This window comes from Oryzias latipes, chromosome 3 (assembly GCF_002234675.1).
Source record: "Oryzias latipes chromosome 3, ASM223467v1".
Classification (NCBI taxonomy): Eukaryota; Metazoa; Chordata; class Actinopteri; order Beloniformes; family Adrianichthyidae; genus Oryzias; species Oryzias latipes.
The window spans coordinates 4313097-4331919 of NC_019861.2; the positions used below are offsets into that span (position 1 = coordinate 4313097).

The 18823-nt window shown below is 43.2% G+C and overlaps 1 protein-coding gene across 6 annotated transcripts in view; it reads left to right on the top strand.

Annotated features, from left to right (window-relative positions):
• The first annotated feature begins 233 nt into the window (after positions 1–233).
• The window catches only part of LOC101166367 (CREB-regulated transcription coactivator 3), a 49703-nt gene continuing 31113 nt past the window's right edge, over positions 234–18823 (top strand). Inside the window, exons 1-2 of one of the 6 annotated variants that reach the window (XM_023951886.1) lie at positions 234–2228; positions 17178–17288. In XM_023951886.1, coding sequence (XP_023807654.1) covers positions 2097–2228; positions 17178–17288 — 243 coding nt within the window. In that variant the 5' untranslated portion in view covers positions 234–2096. The remainder of the gene's footprint in view (positions 2229–17177; positions 17289–18823) is intronic. The other 5 variants (XM_023951884.1, XM_023951890.1, XM_023951887.1 and 2 more) reach the window with 5 other exon arrangements.

Consider the following 18823-nt stretch of genomic DNA (forward strand, 5'->3'; position numbering starts at 1 on the left):
TTTTTCCTCATTTTCTATCAAATCTGGGAACGTGAAAAAAAATGAGTCTAACGGAGGTTCTGCTCTGAGCTGAATGGCACTAAATATTGTTTTAGGTAAGGAGAAAATTGAGATGAAGGTGTTTAATATGAAACTTTAAATAGTGATAGTGGCTCAGGCGGTTGAGCGGATCGTCCAATGATCGAAGGGTCGGCGGTTCGATTCCCCGCTCCCACCAGCCAACGATGTATGCAGATGACATTGTGATTTATAGTGAGAGCAGGTGGAGGAGAAGCTAGAGAGGTGGAGGTTTGCCCTGAAAAGCAGAGGAATGAAGGTTAGTGGCAGTAAGACAGAGTACATGAGTGTGAATGAGAGGAACCCAAGAGGAAGAGTGAGGTTACAGGGAGAGGAGATGAAGAACGAGGAGGATATAAAGTAACTGTGGTCAACAGACCAGAGGAATGGAGAGTGTGAAAAAGAAGTGAAGAAGGTTGGAATGTGTGGAGAAAAGTGTCATCTGTGATAGAAGAGTTTAAGCTCAAATGAAAGGGAAGCTGTGGAGACCAGCCTTGTTGTTGGGCCTAGAGACGTCACTGAGGAAAGGACAGGAAGCAGAGCTGGAGGTAGCAGAGATGAAGATGCTGAGGTCCTCTTTGGGACCAGGATGGACCAGGAATGAATCCATCAGTGGGACAGCACATGTTAGAGGTTCTGGACATAAAATCAGACAAAGATGGTTCAGACTTGTCCAGAGGGGAGACGGTGAAGTCTAGATCTGGCAGGCAATAGGTCTAGAGGAAGACCAAAGAGGAGGTTTATGGATGCAGTGAAGGCAGACATGAAGGTAGCTGGTGTCAGAGGAGAGGATGGAAAAGACAAGGTTAGATGGAGGAAGCTGATTGGCTGTGGCGACCCCTGAAGGGAAAAGCCTAAAAGAAGAAGACGTGCGCGTGTGTGTCATATGCTTTCAACCAAGTTGAAAACCGACCATAAATATCAGTTTTTTTTGCATGAATGCATGACATTTATATTTGTTTTTTCCCCTGAAACAACCGCAAATACACTAAGACGTCAGTCTGGCAGTTTTTGAAGCGCTGGGATCGGATGCCGTGAAGACGCTTGGGGCCTGCGCCGTGACAGCTTTGGCGCCGCCCTGTGGCCGCGGGTGGCACTGCTGTTTTTCTCCCCGCGGTATGGAGAACCCGTCTGCGGATCTCAGCGGAGCTTCAGCGCTGTCTGTGCGGGACGGCTGAGGCTGGAGCATCAGTCCTACTTTTACCCCCGACCAGCCTTCTGTTGTCGGAGCGACCCGCAAGCGGTTTCCGCTCACGCGGAGTGTTCGCGTAGCCGTCGGGCTGGACTTTCCTTCGGATCCCTCTGGATTAAGACGGGACTCGGCTGTGATACCGGCGCGAACTGTGGATTATTTCCCACATCTCTCGTGAACGCGGAGGCTGTTTGTTCGCGATTTGTGAAGGGGAAAAAAGTGAAATTGTCGATGCCGAACAAGCGGACACTTGTTGAGGCGGAATTCGCCGAGCGAACCTTCGGCTGCGTCCGTCTTTAGCTTCTGATGCTACAAACTTTCCCGCAGGCTCTGAGCGCGTGCGTGGGGCGGAGAGCGGACCGTGACCCGCAGCTCACGGCAGCCTAACTAAGAGGGCTCGCTGCCGCCGTTCGGCTCCGTGTTTGTCAGTTAGTTTGTTAGTTAGCAGAGACGGCTAACGTCATGTTCGCACTCAAACAAGTGGTTGATAGAAATGTTCTCCCCGTCCCTCCTCCACGCCGTTAACTCGGCGTGAACTACTGTTTTCCGGTCAAACGTTGTCGTGGTTGAACCACGGACATCGGTGGGATTTTAACTCGCAGCGCGTAGTTCTTAAAACGATCAATTTCCAGCTTAAAGTTAGCTTAGCCGCGTTAGCCGCGGCCGAACAAACGTCTGCCAGCCAGCGCCGCGCGCACTTTGTTCTGCTTCTCCCAGTGTCTGACGGGGTTCTGTGACCCCTTCCAACCGAAGCTCGGGTCCAAAGACCCCCCCCCCCCCCCCCGACACCCCGCGACCAACTTCTAGTTCTACGTCCCAGCAGCCAGAGCTGACCAGCGGCCGCATCATGTCCGGCTCCCCGGGCGCCAGTGGCTCAAATCCCAGGAAGTTCAGCGAGAAGATCGCGCTGCACAACCAGAAGCAGGCGGAGGAGACGCGGGCCTTCGAGCAGCTGATGACGGACCTGACGGTGTCCCGGGTGAGTGCGGGTCCGGTTCTGATGGGCTCTGCTGTGGGTGAACCTGGCAGATGTTTTGTTTTTGTGTGTGTGTGTGTGTGCGCGCGTGCACGTGAGCGGGTCCTTGGAGAGCGTGGAGCGCACAGTTGGAAGGGACTCCTGCTTGGAGTGGATGGATGGCCAGCAGGGGGCGCTTCAGCAGCCTGTCAGGAGAATCACATCATTATGTAACTGTTTACATGGCAGTGAACGCTGCAATGGTGAAGGAAAAACACGTTAGGGTTTTGGACACGGTCTGGATTAAAGTGGAATCACCGTTTAGTTCTGTGTAATTCTTCAGACTGGACCTGAGAACTGGACTGAGTGTGATGTCACCCATAGAAAAAGGCTTATGTTTGGTTCCTACCAAATTAAGTCAAGTCAGTTGTCATTTTTGTGGCGATATGAACGTTGCCATGTTGGAACCAGACTTCATCAGTTGTAGGCCCGCAGAATAAATCGCAGATTTATCATCATCACAATACCAAGATAAATGGTTACTTTAACCCTTGTGCTATCCTAGGCACTTTAACATTGGGAGTTGGGTCATCTAGACCCACTAGACAGTGCTCTGAACCTTTTTTCTTCAATGATTTGTGATCTTCACTGGTGTCCATGGATTACATGAAATCTTTCCACCTTTATCCACCTTTGTCATGGTAGGGAGAACACGTCAATGTAAGGGTGGGGTCATCTAAGATGTTCACCTCCTTTGTAGACGAGGGGTGTCATTTATGTTAACTGTTATTTAAATGAAACTGTTGCAGTGAAATGGAAATTATGTTTTTGGTTGTTCTGCTATTTGTTCCTGTATCGCCAGCTGTATCCCCAATGATAATATTGATCACTAATATTGCATTTTGCCTCACATCGTGCAGCCCTAATCAGTAAGCAGTGATTGGTCCGAGTCGGTCTGAGTCCATGTTTCTATGGCAACGCCTGTCACCCAATCAGGAGTGAGCTTGTTGGAAGGCAACCTTCTTATCACCTAAAGGGGGGTTCCAAAAAATCTGTCGAGTGTTTTGAATGTTGGATGTGAGACCACCTGACCCGACTGGTCAGTTTACAACTTAAATAACGAAAAAATATGAAAAATAATTCTGATTATCAAGAAGACATCAGAGTAAAAATTGTTCTTTTGATCTGTAGAACGACTAAGTAACAGCTGTTTATTTAGAAAAATCTATGGTATTTTGGCTGCTTGGAACCTGCAGGTACTTCCTGTTAGGAATGCCCGGGGGGGGGGGGGGGGGCAGTCCAGTCGTCTTATACAGGCAGTGATTGTGACGCACAACTTTGCGTGTCTTTTGACAAAGGTAATGGTTAAATGTTTTTTTTTCTTCAATTAGAAAAGACTAATTTGAAATAAAGCATTAAATTATACATTTTTGAAACAATTAATATTTGAGAAGCTGAAGGATTTCTATTGTTGGGTCAACATTCAAATGATTTGACCCCAGAAGTGTTTGTGTCCTGCATTAGGCATGAAAACGCTGCCTAGTTTGGGGAGTTCTCCTGCATCAAACAGGCTGTTTTGTGTCCTAAACCAGTCCCGCAGCAGTCCGGGTCACAGAGGTCGCTCAGACACTAAAGCTACGTTCACACTGCAGGGCTTAATGCTCAATTCAGATTTTTTGAAAAAATCGGATTTGTTTGCTAGACCGTTCACATTTCCAAGTAAATCCGAACTTTTGTGATCTCCAGTGTGACCGTGACACGACCCAAACGAGACCCGCATGCGCAGAAGCCAGAAGAATACTCAACGGTGAACGACATCACTTGTTGTTTGCGGAGCAAACGTTAACAATGGATGTCAACAACAGTGTTGTCAAAAGCGGAACTCTTTTTGTAATATTAAATTTATTTTCACGAAGGAGCAGCACAATTACAATCTTCTCATTTGAAGAAGGCAATGGAGTCGGGATCGTCTGGACCCACTGTAGTGGAAGAGGAATGTGTATGTGTTGGAGCCGCGCCCCTGCGTGTTTGTGTGTGCAAGCGCGTGCCGCGATAGAGAATGGGGGGGGGGGGGGCAGTGTGTGCGCGCATTCATGTTGTGTGTTACGGATGACGGTAATAGAAGGTTTCCCCCAGAATAAATGCTATGGACTCTTTATTAACCCGTTCTGGAGAATCTAAGGATCAGAACAGGGAGGAGGAGGGGGATCGCCTGGGTCCCCCGCGCTTCTGAGCACGTCGGAAAGGGGAGAAAGAAAAAAAAGTTATAGCTGTAAAGGTTCAACACCACGCTCTGCCATTTAGCTGGAAATTTTTTCAAAAACCGCCCGGTTGCAATAAGAGCCCTGGAGTTTGGCCTGAATAGAGCGATCAGCCCAACTATTAATCCAATCGGGGATCTCGCTTCCCTTCCACTGACTGGTCTCAGCAGCATCGTCCACCATGGTTGATGTTTACGTTCTCGTTCCCGCCTACTTCAACGCAAAATGATGACGTTTGTTGCGTGTCGATGACGTACGGTTCGGAATCAAGTCGCCTGGCCGGTCAGACGGCGGTCGCAATTGAAAAGAACGGCTACAATTCGGAATCAGGACGGCAAACCCACGGGGCCTGGGTCGCAATTGAAAAGATCGGATCTGTGTCATTCAGACTGTCATGAAAAGATCGGAATTGGGCCGCTTAGGGGCAAAAAATTCGGAATTGGGTCGTTTCAGCCTGCAGTGTGAACGTAGCCTAATGTGCCAGCAGGCAGAGCCACAAAAATGAAGTAAAACCAGGACAAAAATGTTGCTGCAGGTTGCTAACACAGAGCACCATGTTTGTCTGAGTCTTTTGGGGCTTTAAAGAGGAGCACTGCCGTCTTCTCCTACCTGCAGTTATAGCAGGTGACCTGATGCTGTGTTTGGCTCTTTACCCAAACTGCCTTCTTCCTTCTGAGTCAGGAAAGTCCACAGGGTTTCAGTCGCATCCATCAGTCTAAATGGAAGAACTTTTACTGAGAAACTGGCAAAAAGAAGATGTTTATGAGAACCACTGTTAGTCTACGCCCATGCAAAGAAAAGAACAGATGTTTCATATTTTCTTTATGATGTGAATGAAGACCTTTGGACGTTTATAGTTCTTTGATGGTTTAAACTGACCTGTGTGATAATGTGCCGTTGTTAAGCTGTGTACACTTTGAAGAAGTCTTTATTTTGTACTAATACAGTTCATGTTTTACATAAAGAAAATCTTTGCCTGATCACCACTCGTTATCGATCAAGTCCATTTAAAACCCGTTGAAGGTACATTTTTCTTCTTTGTCAACCAGCTACTGCCTCTAGGGGGCGCCACAGCAGACCATTCCCTTCCATCTAACCTTCCTTTCTTCATCCTCCTCAACACGCCAGCCACCCTCATGTCCCCCATTGCATCCACGAACCTCCTCTCTGGGCTGGACAACCCTGTTTTAGAGATCTTCCTGGTAGCTCCAACCTCAGCATCCTTTTCCCATCATCCCTGTTCCTCCTCTTACGTGTCCAAACGTCTCCATCTGCTTCCCTGCATTAATCTCCAGAACATATACCATGATCTGTTCCTCTGATGGATTCATTCCTGGTCCATCCTGGTCTCTCCCAAACAGAACCTCAGCATCTTCATCTCTGCTGCCTCCAGCTCTGCCTCCTGTCTCTGCATCAGAGTCTATAAACCAACATGGCTGCTCTCACCACAGTCTTCTTAACCTTTCCTTTCCTTCTTCCACCCTGCCTCTTCACTTCTTTCTCTCTCTCTGTTGTTCTGGACGGTAGTCTCTAAGAACGCCAAGTCCTCTGGTTCTGTTTGTGGTTTGCATGATTGATTTGTCTTTGGTTTTATGTCAGACGCCCCTCCTGACACAACATAAACCCAAACTTAACACACAACATTACTCAACTGTGCCCCCTTGTGGTTGCTTTGTTTCAAGTTGCTGCAAAAAAGGCAAGAAATGTCCGACAGGGTGACTCTTTGGAGCCGAGCTTCGGTTGGAGGGGGTCACAGAACCCCGTCAGACACTGGGAGAAGCAGAAGGAAGTGCGCACGGCGCTGGCTGGCAGACGGCTGTTAGGATTCCGTTTATTTCACTGAGACCGGGCTGCTTTAGCTGTGTACCTGTTTGTAGAAGTGACCAACGGATTAGACTGAAGGGTTTGGGTGTAGTACCTGTGCGGAGCAAGCAAAAGGGGGCAGAGACGAAAACGGAGGACACCTCCAGACAGACTCAGTAAGTGGCGGCGTCCTCTATGACTGGTTTAATTTTCACAGATTGACATTTAGGAGGCAGAAGTTGGCATCAAACTTTTTGGCCTCCAGTTTGATGGTTGAGGGACAAGGTAATGGAATCGCAACGTAGACGTTGGAACTGGGTTCTTCATGAAATCTACAGTTAAAAGACTGTTTGAAACTGTCCAAAGATGTTTACCACATGAGGAAGATTCAAGAACACTACGCTGCTGATTGGTGTGTTTTATACATTTATTGTATTAAACACACAAAGACACAAAACAAGACGAACTATAATCACCTCCCTTTCTGCTGTCAACCATTATACATTCATAATATTAAGACATATAGATGTACAGACATTAAAAAGGAGAAGAAAAATAATATTCATAGTAATTATAACAAAAACAACTAAATGAATTGTCAGGATATAGTACTTAAATTAATAAAAAATTGGTAAAACAACAGAAACCACAGAGAATGTCATTCATTATGTAGATGGGCGATTAAAAAAAAGTTACTGAGTCAAATTTTCATTTAGAACCTCAGTATTTACCTTATTTTCTCAAGTTTTAAGTGAAATAATACATCCTTAATGCAATTTGAAACTGTGGGTGGAGCAGTGTCTTTGAATTTGAGAAGACGCCAACGTCATGCTATTGTGAAAAAAATCAATGATTATCTGACCCCCAGAAGGAAAAAGTCACCCTTCATCAATAATCCCAAACAGAAGCATTAGTGGGTTTGGCATTATACTAATCCCAAAGATACCAGTAAATGTAGGGCTGGGCGATTAAATCAATTTGATCAATTAATTTAAAAATTCTCTATTTAGACTATTTATTTTTGGGAAAATCTGGATTTTATTTTCCCAGCTCTCTTGCGCTTCCGTTGTTTTGAGTGAAGTCAGTCCACAAGACCCTCGTAAAGAAACTGATGTGAAACAGCAGCAAGCAGAGAGGAGCTGCTTCATAGAGGCTGAAAACAACAACACTATAGGGGTGGTGAGAAGAGCCCCCCCACCCCCATAGCTTGAGTTTAAGCTGCTGAAGCAGCGGAACATGTGAGGATTTTTAACAGGATCCAAAAAGAACTGGAGGATAAACCTGTTGGACTCACAGCAACAACAGAAAATTGAATAAAGTGTTGATTTGGAAACAGAAGTGGCATCAGACACTAATGCTACTATGCTAAAGGCTACCATGCTATCATGCTACGATGCCAAATGCTACGATGCTATCATGCTACAGGGGTTGACATAGCCCAGAAATTTGCACTGGCCCACAGGGCCAGTAGTTTTTGAAACTTACTGGCCCTGCCTGAAAGTTACTGGCCCGACACCGCGCATAGCGGGACCCGCCGCTCCGCAGGTGCTTGCAACTTTAGGGGGGTCCGGGGGCATGCCCCCCCGGAAACTTTTAATATGGTGCAATTTGGTGCATTCTGGTGACATCACTTATTTCTACACTTTTCAATGACTGAAAATAGAGCATATCAAACTTAAATCTGCTCTAGTCTGTTTCAGATGTTTTGAAGAGAGCACTGCAGTGTAGTAGGTAACACTAGTTCAGAAGTTTTCATGGTGCTTCTAACGGCAAATATCGCAATAAATCATAAACCTTAAATGTGTTAAAACAATCTAATGGCAGCTTGAACCATTTAACGAATCAAATAAATCCCTTAATGCATTTGACCAATCGGATGGACGCCTTCACATTGTTGACCAATCAGATGAAGCCCTGTTATGTTAGATGTTTGTAACCTATTTCAACGTGGGTCATTTGGAGTATAATTTTTAAACTGGGAATGGTTATTTGGTTATTTTGCTGTTTGTTTATATACCGCAAATTATATCGTTATCGCAATTTTAATCTCTGATATCGCATATCGCGAGTTTTCCTCATATTGTGCAGGTCTAACTGAGATCATTCAGCTAACTAGAAATACTTACTGCTTACAGTGTTGTAAAGAAAAACTAAATTAAGTAGTTTAACATTCTACTGCATTTGAGTCTGAAATTCAGGTATTTGGAGTTGCCTTTGATTCTTTGACATTCAGCTTAAAGCTTAGTGGATACAGTTTCATCTTCAATGCATTCATTAAATATCTTGCTGTCCATACTACTAATTATACCCACTACTCCATCCAAAATATTCCTATCTATTCCTCCCATGTCTTCCACATCTCTGACATGCTTCAGTCTCTCTTCAGTGACGGTGTCGGATTTATAATCAAATGTAATAATAACCCACTGGCTTGTGGCTTCGTTGTTGCTGTTTAACATTGTTTTGTATTGAATTGTTACATTCAATAAAGTTTGAAAAAAAAAAAGTAGTGAGCGCGTGCCGCGTGGTGCTCGGCAGTGAAAGCCGCGCGCGCAGGCGGGAGAGAAGGAGAAGTGATCAAAGGTTTCCCATAGAAACCCTTGAAGTCTGAACACAGGACTAGCAGAAAAACTAAATTATGAAGACGAGGTAAATCTACACGTTTTCGCAAAATTTACTTTATTGAAAAAGGTGAAGAATATATAAACCGTTAGATATTTTAGTGGCCCGAGCGGGCAAGTGAAAAGTAAAGTCTTGTGGTCCGCACTGCTCGAAAAACAGGACCGGGCCAGCGGACAAATGGCTATGTCGAGCCCTGTGCTAAATGCTACGGTGCTACAACGCTATGATGCTATCATGCTAAATGCTACGGTGCTACGCTATGATGCTATCATGCTACAATGCTAAATGCTACGATGCTATCATGCTAAATGCTACGGTGCTACAACGCTATGATGCTATCATGCTAAATGCTACGATGCTATGATGTTAAATGCAGCGATACTGTCAAGCGAAACATTATGATGCTGTCAAGCTGTGATGCTAAATGCTACGTTGCTATGATGCTAAAGGCTACGATGCTATGATGTTAAATGTTATGATGCTATGATGTTAAATGCTACGATGCTATGGTGCTAAATGCAACGATACTGTCAAGCTAAATGTTATGATGCTGTCAAGCTGTGATGCTAAATGCTACGTTGCTATGATGCTAAAGGCTACGATGCTATGATGTTAAATGTTATGATGCTATGATGTTAAATTCTACGATGCTATGGTGCTAAATGCAACGATACTGTCAAGCTAAATGTTATGATGCTGTGATGTTAAATGCTACGTTGCCATGATGCTAAAGGCTACGATGCTATGATGTTAAATGTTACAATGCTCTGGTGCTAAATGGAATGATACTGTCAAGCTAAATGTTATGATGCTGTCAAGCTGTGATGCTAAATGCTAAGTTGCTATGATGCTAAATGCTAGGATGCTATGATGTTAAATGTTATGATGCTATGAAGCTAAATGCTATGATGCTATCAGGCTATGATGCTAAATGCTACAATTCTATATTGATAAATGCTACAATGCCAAATTCTATGATGCTATCATGCTGTCATGCTAAATGCTACAATACCATATTGCTAAATGCTACAGTGCTGTCATGCTACATTGCTAAATGCTATGATGCTAAATGCTATGATGCTGTCAAGCTAAATGTTATGATGCTGTCAAGCTGTGATGCTAAATGCTACGTTGCTATGATGCTAAATGCTATGATGCTATGATGTTAAATGTTATGTTATGTAGCTAAATGCTACGATGGTATCAGGCTATGATGCTAAATGCTACGATGCTTTCATGCTATTATGTTATGCTAACAAGCTGTTCCTTGTGTCGTGATGTGTGATCACAGACCGGTATAAAAATATATATATATTTTCACGGAGTGGACTTTAAGACGTGATGAATAAAAGCAACAAAATGAGTTCATAGAATATTAATAAAAACTGTGTTTTATAATATAATAAGAAGCACTTTGTATTGAACTTTATTAGTAGTTCCTTTTTAGCATTACAGTGGTAAAAATAGACCGCCCCCGTGAGTGGACTGGATCTTTACTGTCAAAAAAATGTGGTTGGTTGATTTTTTTTATTTTATTTTTTTTTATTTTTTTTTTGGTATCTCTCAGTTATCTTGTCTGGTGAGTCAATAAGCAGATTTATGTTTCTGGGGTTGTGACTTCAAATTTGATCATCAAACCAAACCAGTGACGTTTGGTCAGGTTGATGGCTGGTGAGGCACAGACTCCTCTGGAGTCAGATTTACAATTGAAGAACTGAATATTTCACCATTCATCCAACAGCAGGTAACAGAATGTAAGATACACACAAGAACATATTTGTCCTGTGTATAAATTATTCATATATACTGTAAACAAATTAAAGTATACAGATGTGTTCAGCACACATTTCATGTTGACCATCAGTATCTATTTCTGTTATTTTTCATACTTCAAATTCGGGAGCTTTAATCAGTTTGATCAAATGCTGTCTGTGAAAATGATCATAAAAATAAAATAAATTAATTTACTTACATTTTTTTCCACATACTCCCATGTTATTTAAAAAACAAACATTTAAAACCATGTTTGGCCTCACATTTTGAGTCCATGCGCCGTTTCTCCCTCTCATTGGAGAAAGACATCCTTAGTCTGTTTCTACGGCACCTGTGTAGCTACAAAGCAGCTGTCAGCTCACATCTGCCCCCTGCTGGTGAGGCTTGCCTCACCTGCAGCCTTTTCTATGGGCCTACAGCAGAGTTTTCAGCGCATGTCTCTGTTAACATTGATTCCTGCAGTCAGACATGAGGCACAGCGCTTCAGAGCCTCCCCAGGAGTTTCCGCTCCGTCTGTGATCGCACAACACTCAAATTCGGCAATTTTAACCTCAGAAACTGGGGGAATTGTGTCGTATCAACTGAAAATGTATCTTTAACACACATCAGTGGAAAATAATATTTACTTTATTGACCTTTTTCTATTTTATCACGATCATGGCAGGTGAGGCTGAGCCTCACTTGCCTCACCTGACCGCACGTCACTGAACCAAACGCAGCAAAATCCGTTTCAAGGCTGTTGCTCTGAGAAATGGTGGAGTGCATTCTAGTATTTTCATTAATGAGATGCTTAAGTTAGCGGTCGCTCACAAAACATCTGCTGTAGTGTTCTACAAACATTTTTACTGCTACTTCTATGTAGTTGAACTTTGTGTTAGAGACAATTTCCTAAGAAGATCTTAAAATAAATTTGTTTTTGTTAAATATATCCCATCATTTGTAATTTTTGTTAAAGAAACTAAAAGTAGGGAGAGAAAAATTGAATAAATGAAATTTGGTATTTAAAAGTCAGAGATTTTATTTTTGGCCATATTGCCCAGCTCTAAGTAAATGTCCCACATATACATATACCTCCAAAAATACTGAACCAAAACATATGGATTAAGGCAGCTTCTGACGTCCGTCACATGTAGGATTTAGGATTACATTTTAGTCTGTGTCTTTTATAGTGAAGATCCTTTTTTCTAAGACGCTTTAATGGTTTGCATGTGAATATACCTGTGAATATCTACAAACAAGTGTGGTGCCGGCAGAATATACCACTTGGACAGTTGTTGAAAGATGCCAACTTGTGAAAATTCATTTAAAGTAAATATTACTGAGTAATTATATTTCATTTTTGTCCATGTCCTCTGAGAAAACTACAACACATAATAAAGTCCAATCAAAAATCACTAGGAGTGTAAGGATTAATAAATGAATTGATTTATTCAACAACATTGATCTATCTGAGCACAGAACAGCAATGGGGGACTTTTCTGTTTGGAATTTGCATGTTCCCCCCATGGGTTTTCTTGGGGTCTCCGGCTTCTTCCCACCATCCAAAAAACATGCTTCATAGGTTAATTGGTTGCTGAGTTCACGGAGCATTGAGTCTGAGTAATTTAAAGTTGGGGACCCATCGCTGAGATAGCTAGACCCCCTTGGGTTTAATGTTTGTGGCGACAGCCTATAAAAACTGACCGGATGGTCCAAGACAGGCATGTCCAAAGTGTGGCCCTGAGCTGGACGGATGGACCAAAGGAACTAAATTGGTGTCCGATCAGTGAGATCTTCTTCACTGCAGAAGTGAATAATTAGGTGCAGTAGTCGAAAATTGGCACTTATTTACTGATTGATGCAAATCAAACGACTAGTTAAAGGGAACACTGCACATAACTCAGAACATATGAGCTGTACACCAACAACCAGGAAGTATCAAATCTTGTCGTTTTTTTAAAATGAATTTTCTCAAACAACTCTGGTAAAAAGCAACAAAAATGTATATAGAACAATATATATTATAAAAGAAGTGAAATTGCAAAACCATATGGATCGTCATGGAGGAGCTGCAACCAAAATGTTAAAGGTAACTTACCTCATTTGGCATTTGAAATACCACCTCAAAGCTGACTGCAGCATGTGAAACCAATGATCATGCTGTGGCTAAAGCTAGCGGAAGCAGGGATGGTCGTGGGCCCGTATGAGCAAAAAACAGAGCAAAGCTATAACCAGGAAACTTATTGTTTCTGTGGCCCATTAGAAAAAAACTGTATTGGCAGAAATCAAAGTTGTCATGACAGGCTTTTGGCCAGAAAACTGTGGTCGGTTAACCCTTACTACGTTATTATCTCTGATTTTAAATGTGGAAGAGTTTAAGTGGAAATAGAGCTGTGCCGGTGTGGGATTTTTGATCACCGCGGATGAGGTCATCACCTCGGTGATGCGGTTATCGTCACACCCCAAAGTGGAAACTTGCCATCAGTGCACTTGGTGACAGTAAAGTTCCATTAAGGTTTTTACTGTTGATTTGTTTCTTCTTAATTTGATTGCAGTTTGTGCTTAAATACGATTTATTTTCAATCCTTTTTTTGAAGAATTTTCTCTTTTTTTTTTTTAGTTTTTTGAATGGCGGTAAAAGTTAGACCAGTCTTTGTTGAAATTAGGCCTGCACAATATACCGCAAATTTATCGTTATCGCGAAATCAAGCTGTGCAATATGCATACCGCAAAAGACGGCAAAAATCGCAATAAATGATTACCTTAAATGTGCTAAAACAAACTCATGGCAGCTTGAAATATTGAACAAATGAAATAAATCCCTTTATGCATTTAACCAATCACAAGGACCCGTTTACGTTTTTGATCAATCATATGAGCCTTTTTATGTTTGGTGTTTGCCTCCTATGTCGACAAGGGTCATTTGGAGTATAATTTTTAAACTGTTGCAGTGAAATGGAAATTATGTTTTTGTTTTTTTTGCTATTTGTTTATATACCGCAATTTATATCGTTATCGCAATATTAATTACCAATATCGCATATCGCGAGTTTTCCTCATATCGTGCAGCCCTAGTTGAAATGATGGGAATACCCAGTTTGGCACAGTGGAATAAATGTGACTATTTTCATGCTGTTTGGAATTGTTATAGTCTTAACGAACAGATAAAGGTTTTAAATCCCAAAAATGACAGTATTTACCATGTGGCGGCCATTGTGCTGTGGAAGGGTGGTCGACCTCCGATCGGAAGATTGCAGGTTCAATTCCCACCTTGGTCGCCCATGTGTTAAAGTGTCCTTGGGCATGACACTGAACCCCACCTTGCCCCTGGTGGAAGGTTGGCACCAGTGTTCGCCATCTGCGTGTGACTGTGTGAGTGAATGGGAAATGGAACTGAGACTGTAAAGCGCTTTGGGCCTTTGAGGAAGGTTGAAAAGCGCTATCAAGGTAAACGCCATCTACTTCCATGCTGTAGTCAGTAGATGGTTTTTGTGTCCTGTCTACCAGTAATGTGACGATGGTTCCAGTGTCCCAGAGAGATGCATCTGTCAGTATTGTTTGCATTCACCTCAGGTGTCCTGGACTCCAAAAGTTAAACCCCCTGTTGATCTGGGACACTTGTTCTCTGTTGGGGTTTTGTCAAACTGTCTACATCAAACTGCAGGTTCATGTACTGTGCACATGAGTGTACAATGTACATCCGTCTGTTTTTTATGTAAAATTAGACTTTTTAACACAGAAAAGTTTCCTTTCTGCAAACTCCCTCCAGGGGTCTTTGGGGGAACATCTATCTGATTCTTTAATTCTAGAATGGAAGATGATCTTAAGACACACATGTACAAACCCACACAGACACAAGCACATACTCAACCACCGGAATGCACACAAACACGCACACTGACTTGTTACATTGACCCCCCCCCCCCCCCTTTTAGTGCACACATAGATTGATGTGCGTGACACCACAGCGAGCGTTACCCTTCACAATCAATGCGTGCAGGCAGAGCAAACGGGACGTGTTACACAACCCCAGCAGAGAAGCACCCATTAAGAAGCAAGACTTCAGTCTGAACAGAACCATCTCTGTTTAGGCTGAAATGTTGGATCAGACCAGAACCAGGACCAGGACAACGTGTCTGCAGAGCTAAAACATGGCCAGAGTCGGACGTTTATGGCTATAGCTTCTCACCCCTGTTTCTGTAAGGAACATTGTGTGTTTTTTCAATGCTCCTCCCAAACAGACCTGATTCAGCTTATGAACCTCTGCAGAGACCTACAATGACGGTCATTAAAGCCACATGTGTTTAGGGTGGGGGCAATAGAATGCATGCAGGACAGGGTGGCCTGAGGACCAGGGTTGGGATAAACCAAAGACTCAGTTTAGCTAGTTTGCTAGCATGGCATGCTTTGTGTTTAGAGTGCACAGCTAACTGTATGTTGAGGTTTTGTCTTCTGTCTGGCCAGCAAACAGCCTTCCTGTAGGTTACAAAGATGGAAGCAGCTCAGTTCTTTACTGCATGAAACCTTCAGCAGCACAAATGACTCCCACTGCTGCACAATGTCATGTTCAAGACCACACAAAGACAGAGAAATGACAGCTAAACACATGAACGCAAGAAGCCATCAAATCCTACGGAAGGGCTGTGAAAGCGAAGCACAAATCAGGGGTCAAATGTTCATTTGGATGATCTTAAAGACCCACTCCAAAAAAGACTGTTTTTTTTAAACACGTTCTTGTAATTATATATGTAATTATGTTATTATTCTGATGAGGGTTGACATATATATAGATAATTAAGATTAAAATAACTTTTCTGAAATTCTTTATTCAAATTGTTGTGAATCAGTAGCGGGGGAATAAATGCTGTCTGAAAAAGATCATGTTTTTGACGTAGAAAATACGCTGGGCAGGCTCCGCCCCCTTGTGATGCATCCACCTGCAGACAAATAGATCCATGAACGTCTTTGTTTTCCTCGTCTGAGCTGGAATCTGGATCTAAACTGGACGACTGGATGTCTCTTATCTTGCTCATCATTTTTGTTGCTCATCTAATCTTAGGTTGGGGTTGTGAGGGGCTGCAAGCTAGTGGGAGAGCGTGTAAACAGATGGGTGACGGGAAGGCTTATTTCACACCAACAGCCCCACCCACAACTCAGAGGTATATTTCTAATGAACGTCTGCTGCTCTGCAGAAACTATGTCACAGGTTTTTGCTAAAAATGGCATAATCATAATTAAAAGACCACTGGGAACACTTTGAAAATAGATCAAAAGAAAGCCCACATTTTGCTTCTGCTCCACATGTGTGAAATCCAGGCTGCTGAGTGTTTGGAGTGGACTGCTTCCTCAATGCCAGGTCTTCTCATAGAAGACACAGAGAAAGGCTGTTCAGAAATGTACTTCTGTTTCCATGGAAGCTTTGCTCCTGAAAGTGTTTTAAAGGCTTTTGTGCATCTGTCACTCAAAGTGCTGCGGGTCTTTTCTTCTCCAGGGCTCTAGTCCAGAGCCTGGCCTGGGTTTTGATGATGTTTTTGGAGAAAATTTAGAAAGAAAAGTAAAGATAATGATGGTCCACAATCCCCTGCAGAATGGGAACACACGGTCTTGGTGGCATGGATGTAGGGGGTCCAGCAGGAGCAGGGAGTGTGCAGAAAGCACTAATGTCACCACAGCAGTTCTCTGTGGAGGGAGTTTGATGAAGCACCGTTGGCAGCTGCTCTGCTGCTTCCGTGTGGGAACCAACGTGGCGTCTGTCTGTCAGCGCCAAGTCTGTTAAGTCCCGACTTGTGGAAACAAAAACACACAAGCCCCTTCTTTTGTTCACTCTGCATGTCAGACATTTCTGCAGATAAACACACTGATTTCACAACTTGGTGACATAAGCGCTGGCTGTTGTCATGGCGATTGCCTGAGGCGGCACTGAAGATCCTTGGCTGATCTCTAATCAGTCTGGACGTTGGTGAAACTGCAGAAAGTCAGCAGCACATCTTCATCAGCATAAAAGGCTCCTCACCGGCTCTGCTGGCTGCTGTTTTTCCAACAGCTGCATTTCATGAACAACGTCTCAGATTTTTGTCTTTGGATTCCAGGGATCTCCCAGCAGGGTTCACAGCGCTGCTTAAGGCCGCACAATAAATCGCAAATTTATCGTTATTGTCATATCAAAGTGTGTAATACGCATATCGCAAAAGACGGCGAAAATTGCAATAAATGGTTACATTAAATGTGCTTAAACATTTATCTTATGGGAGCTTGATGTATTTAACAAATCAAATAAATCCAGTTCATGTTGTTGACCAATCAGATGCAGCCCTTTTATTTTTATAGACGAGGACCATTTGGACGATGATTTAAGTTATGTTGACTCTTATTTAAATGAAGCTGTTTTAGTGAAAAGGAAATTATGGTTTAGGTTGTTTTGCCGTTTGTTTATGTGTCACCATCGCAAAATTGATCACTAATATCGCATATCGTGACTTTTCCTCATATGGTGCAGCCCTGGCTCTGCTCATCTTCTGCTTCCTCTTGTCCACAGGTGCAATACCAGAAGGTCCAGCAACTCCGCTTGTCTCAGTCCCGCGCACCGTACTACGGCGGCTCCCTTCCCAACGTCAACCAGATTGGGAACACCAGCAATGAGTTTCAGGTAGGAGCTCTCTAGCAGCTGCAGGTGTTGCACATGTTCTGCTTCCAGCTTTCAAAAAGCACCACTTGTTCCCAGACTTCTGGATCTTCATGGGATCCTAGAGCCGAGGCTCTGGTTAATGTCACCACTGCCCTTACAGGTAAATACGGCCCGTCTCCGGGCGAAAAACGGGCAAACCTGTACGAGGCACGCAGGTGGGCCCCACAACGTTTTAAGATGGTAGACCACTTGGTGAACCCGTAGAGAGAAAATGTTCATACATGTTCTTTTCTACGGATGTTCTTTGGGTGACAGGTCATGGTGAGCACTCTGGGGAAGAAGGTGAGATGCAGGCGAGTTTTTAAAATAAAAATCAGACATGATTTTCTGGATTTTTCCCCTCATTTAGTCGATTTTAGTTGACGTTTACCTCTGATGAAAATTACAGGCCTATCTCATCTTTTTAAGTGGGACAGCTCGCACCATTGGTGGCTGAATACTTATTTATGCCTCACTGTACATGCACTTCCATTATCCTTACAAAACGATATACTTACCACACGCACAACAATGGTCCGTTCCATTGTCACGACGTCTTTTAAGTAAGGTGGCCTTCCAAACCTCCAGGGAACCACAAGACACACCTGTGCTCCCTTTAACACGCAGCCGCTCTTCTCTATGAGCCTCCACGGACTCGGACAAACCCGCAGCACCTTTACAGGTCAACCGCCGTACAGGGGCTTGTGACGAATGCATAATAGGAAATAGTTTCTCCCTCATTTGTTTTATGTGCAAAATCCCAAATATTATGCAGCTGAGTATATTATGATCATGATGTTAGCTCTGATCATCCATGGTCTGTAAGCCTGAAAGTCCAGATAATGTTTGTTGCCGCTCTGAATGAGGCCGTTTGAAGTTCTCCTTTGTATCTGGAAAGCTCACGTGAAGAGATAGATAGATGTGTTCTTTATGATGCCGTCCAGTTTGGACAGCATCCTCCGCTCTGCCCTTATGTCCTTTTTGTCCCCCCCAACACCACCGCATAAGACAGGGCACTGAAACCAGACCGATAAAACATACAAAGGAGTTCTGAGCAGACATTAAAAGAGGCAAGTCTTTTTACAAAGTATATACCTGCTCTGCCCCTTCCTGTATATGGAGTCCATATTTGCAGACCAGTTCAGCTTCTGGTTTTATCCGTTACCATCCTTCAGGCCTGCTTTTTTACCTCAATATCAATTGCAAATGACGGTTGAGACTTTCTCAAACATGCACGGTTTCTGACCCTGGAGGTGTTTCCTCAAACATTCTGAATTTTTATCCTGCCGTCCTTTGAGATCTTTGAACTGAAACCTCAATCCAGATTCAACTGAACTCTGTCCTTTCTATGACCATTTACACACTTGTTATGCAGCTACCACTGGAGGGGGGTAGATTTGCATACATCAAGATATTAAATACTTTTATGATCACGTGATTCTGCCAACTCCGTTCTTTTATATTTCCAGCAGACAAAAAACATTCTGATTGCGGTTTAAAGTGTACCTTTATGGTCA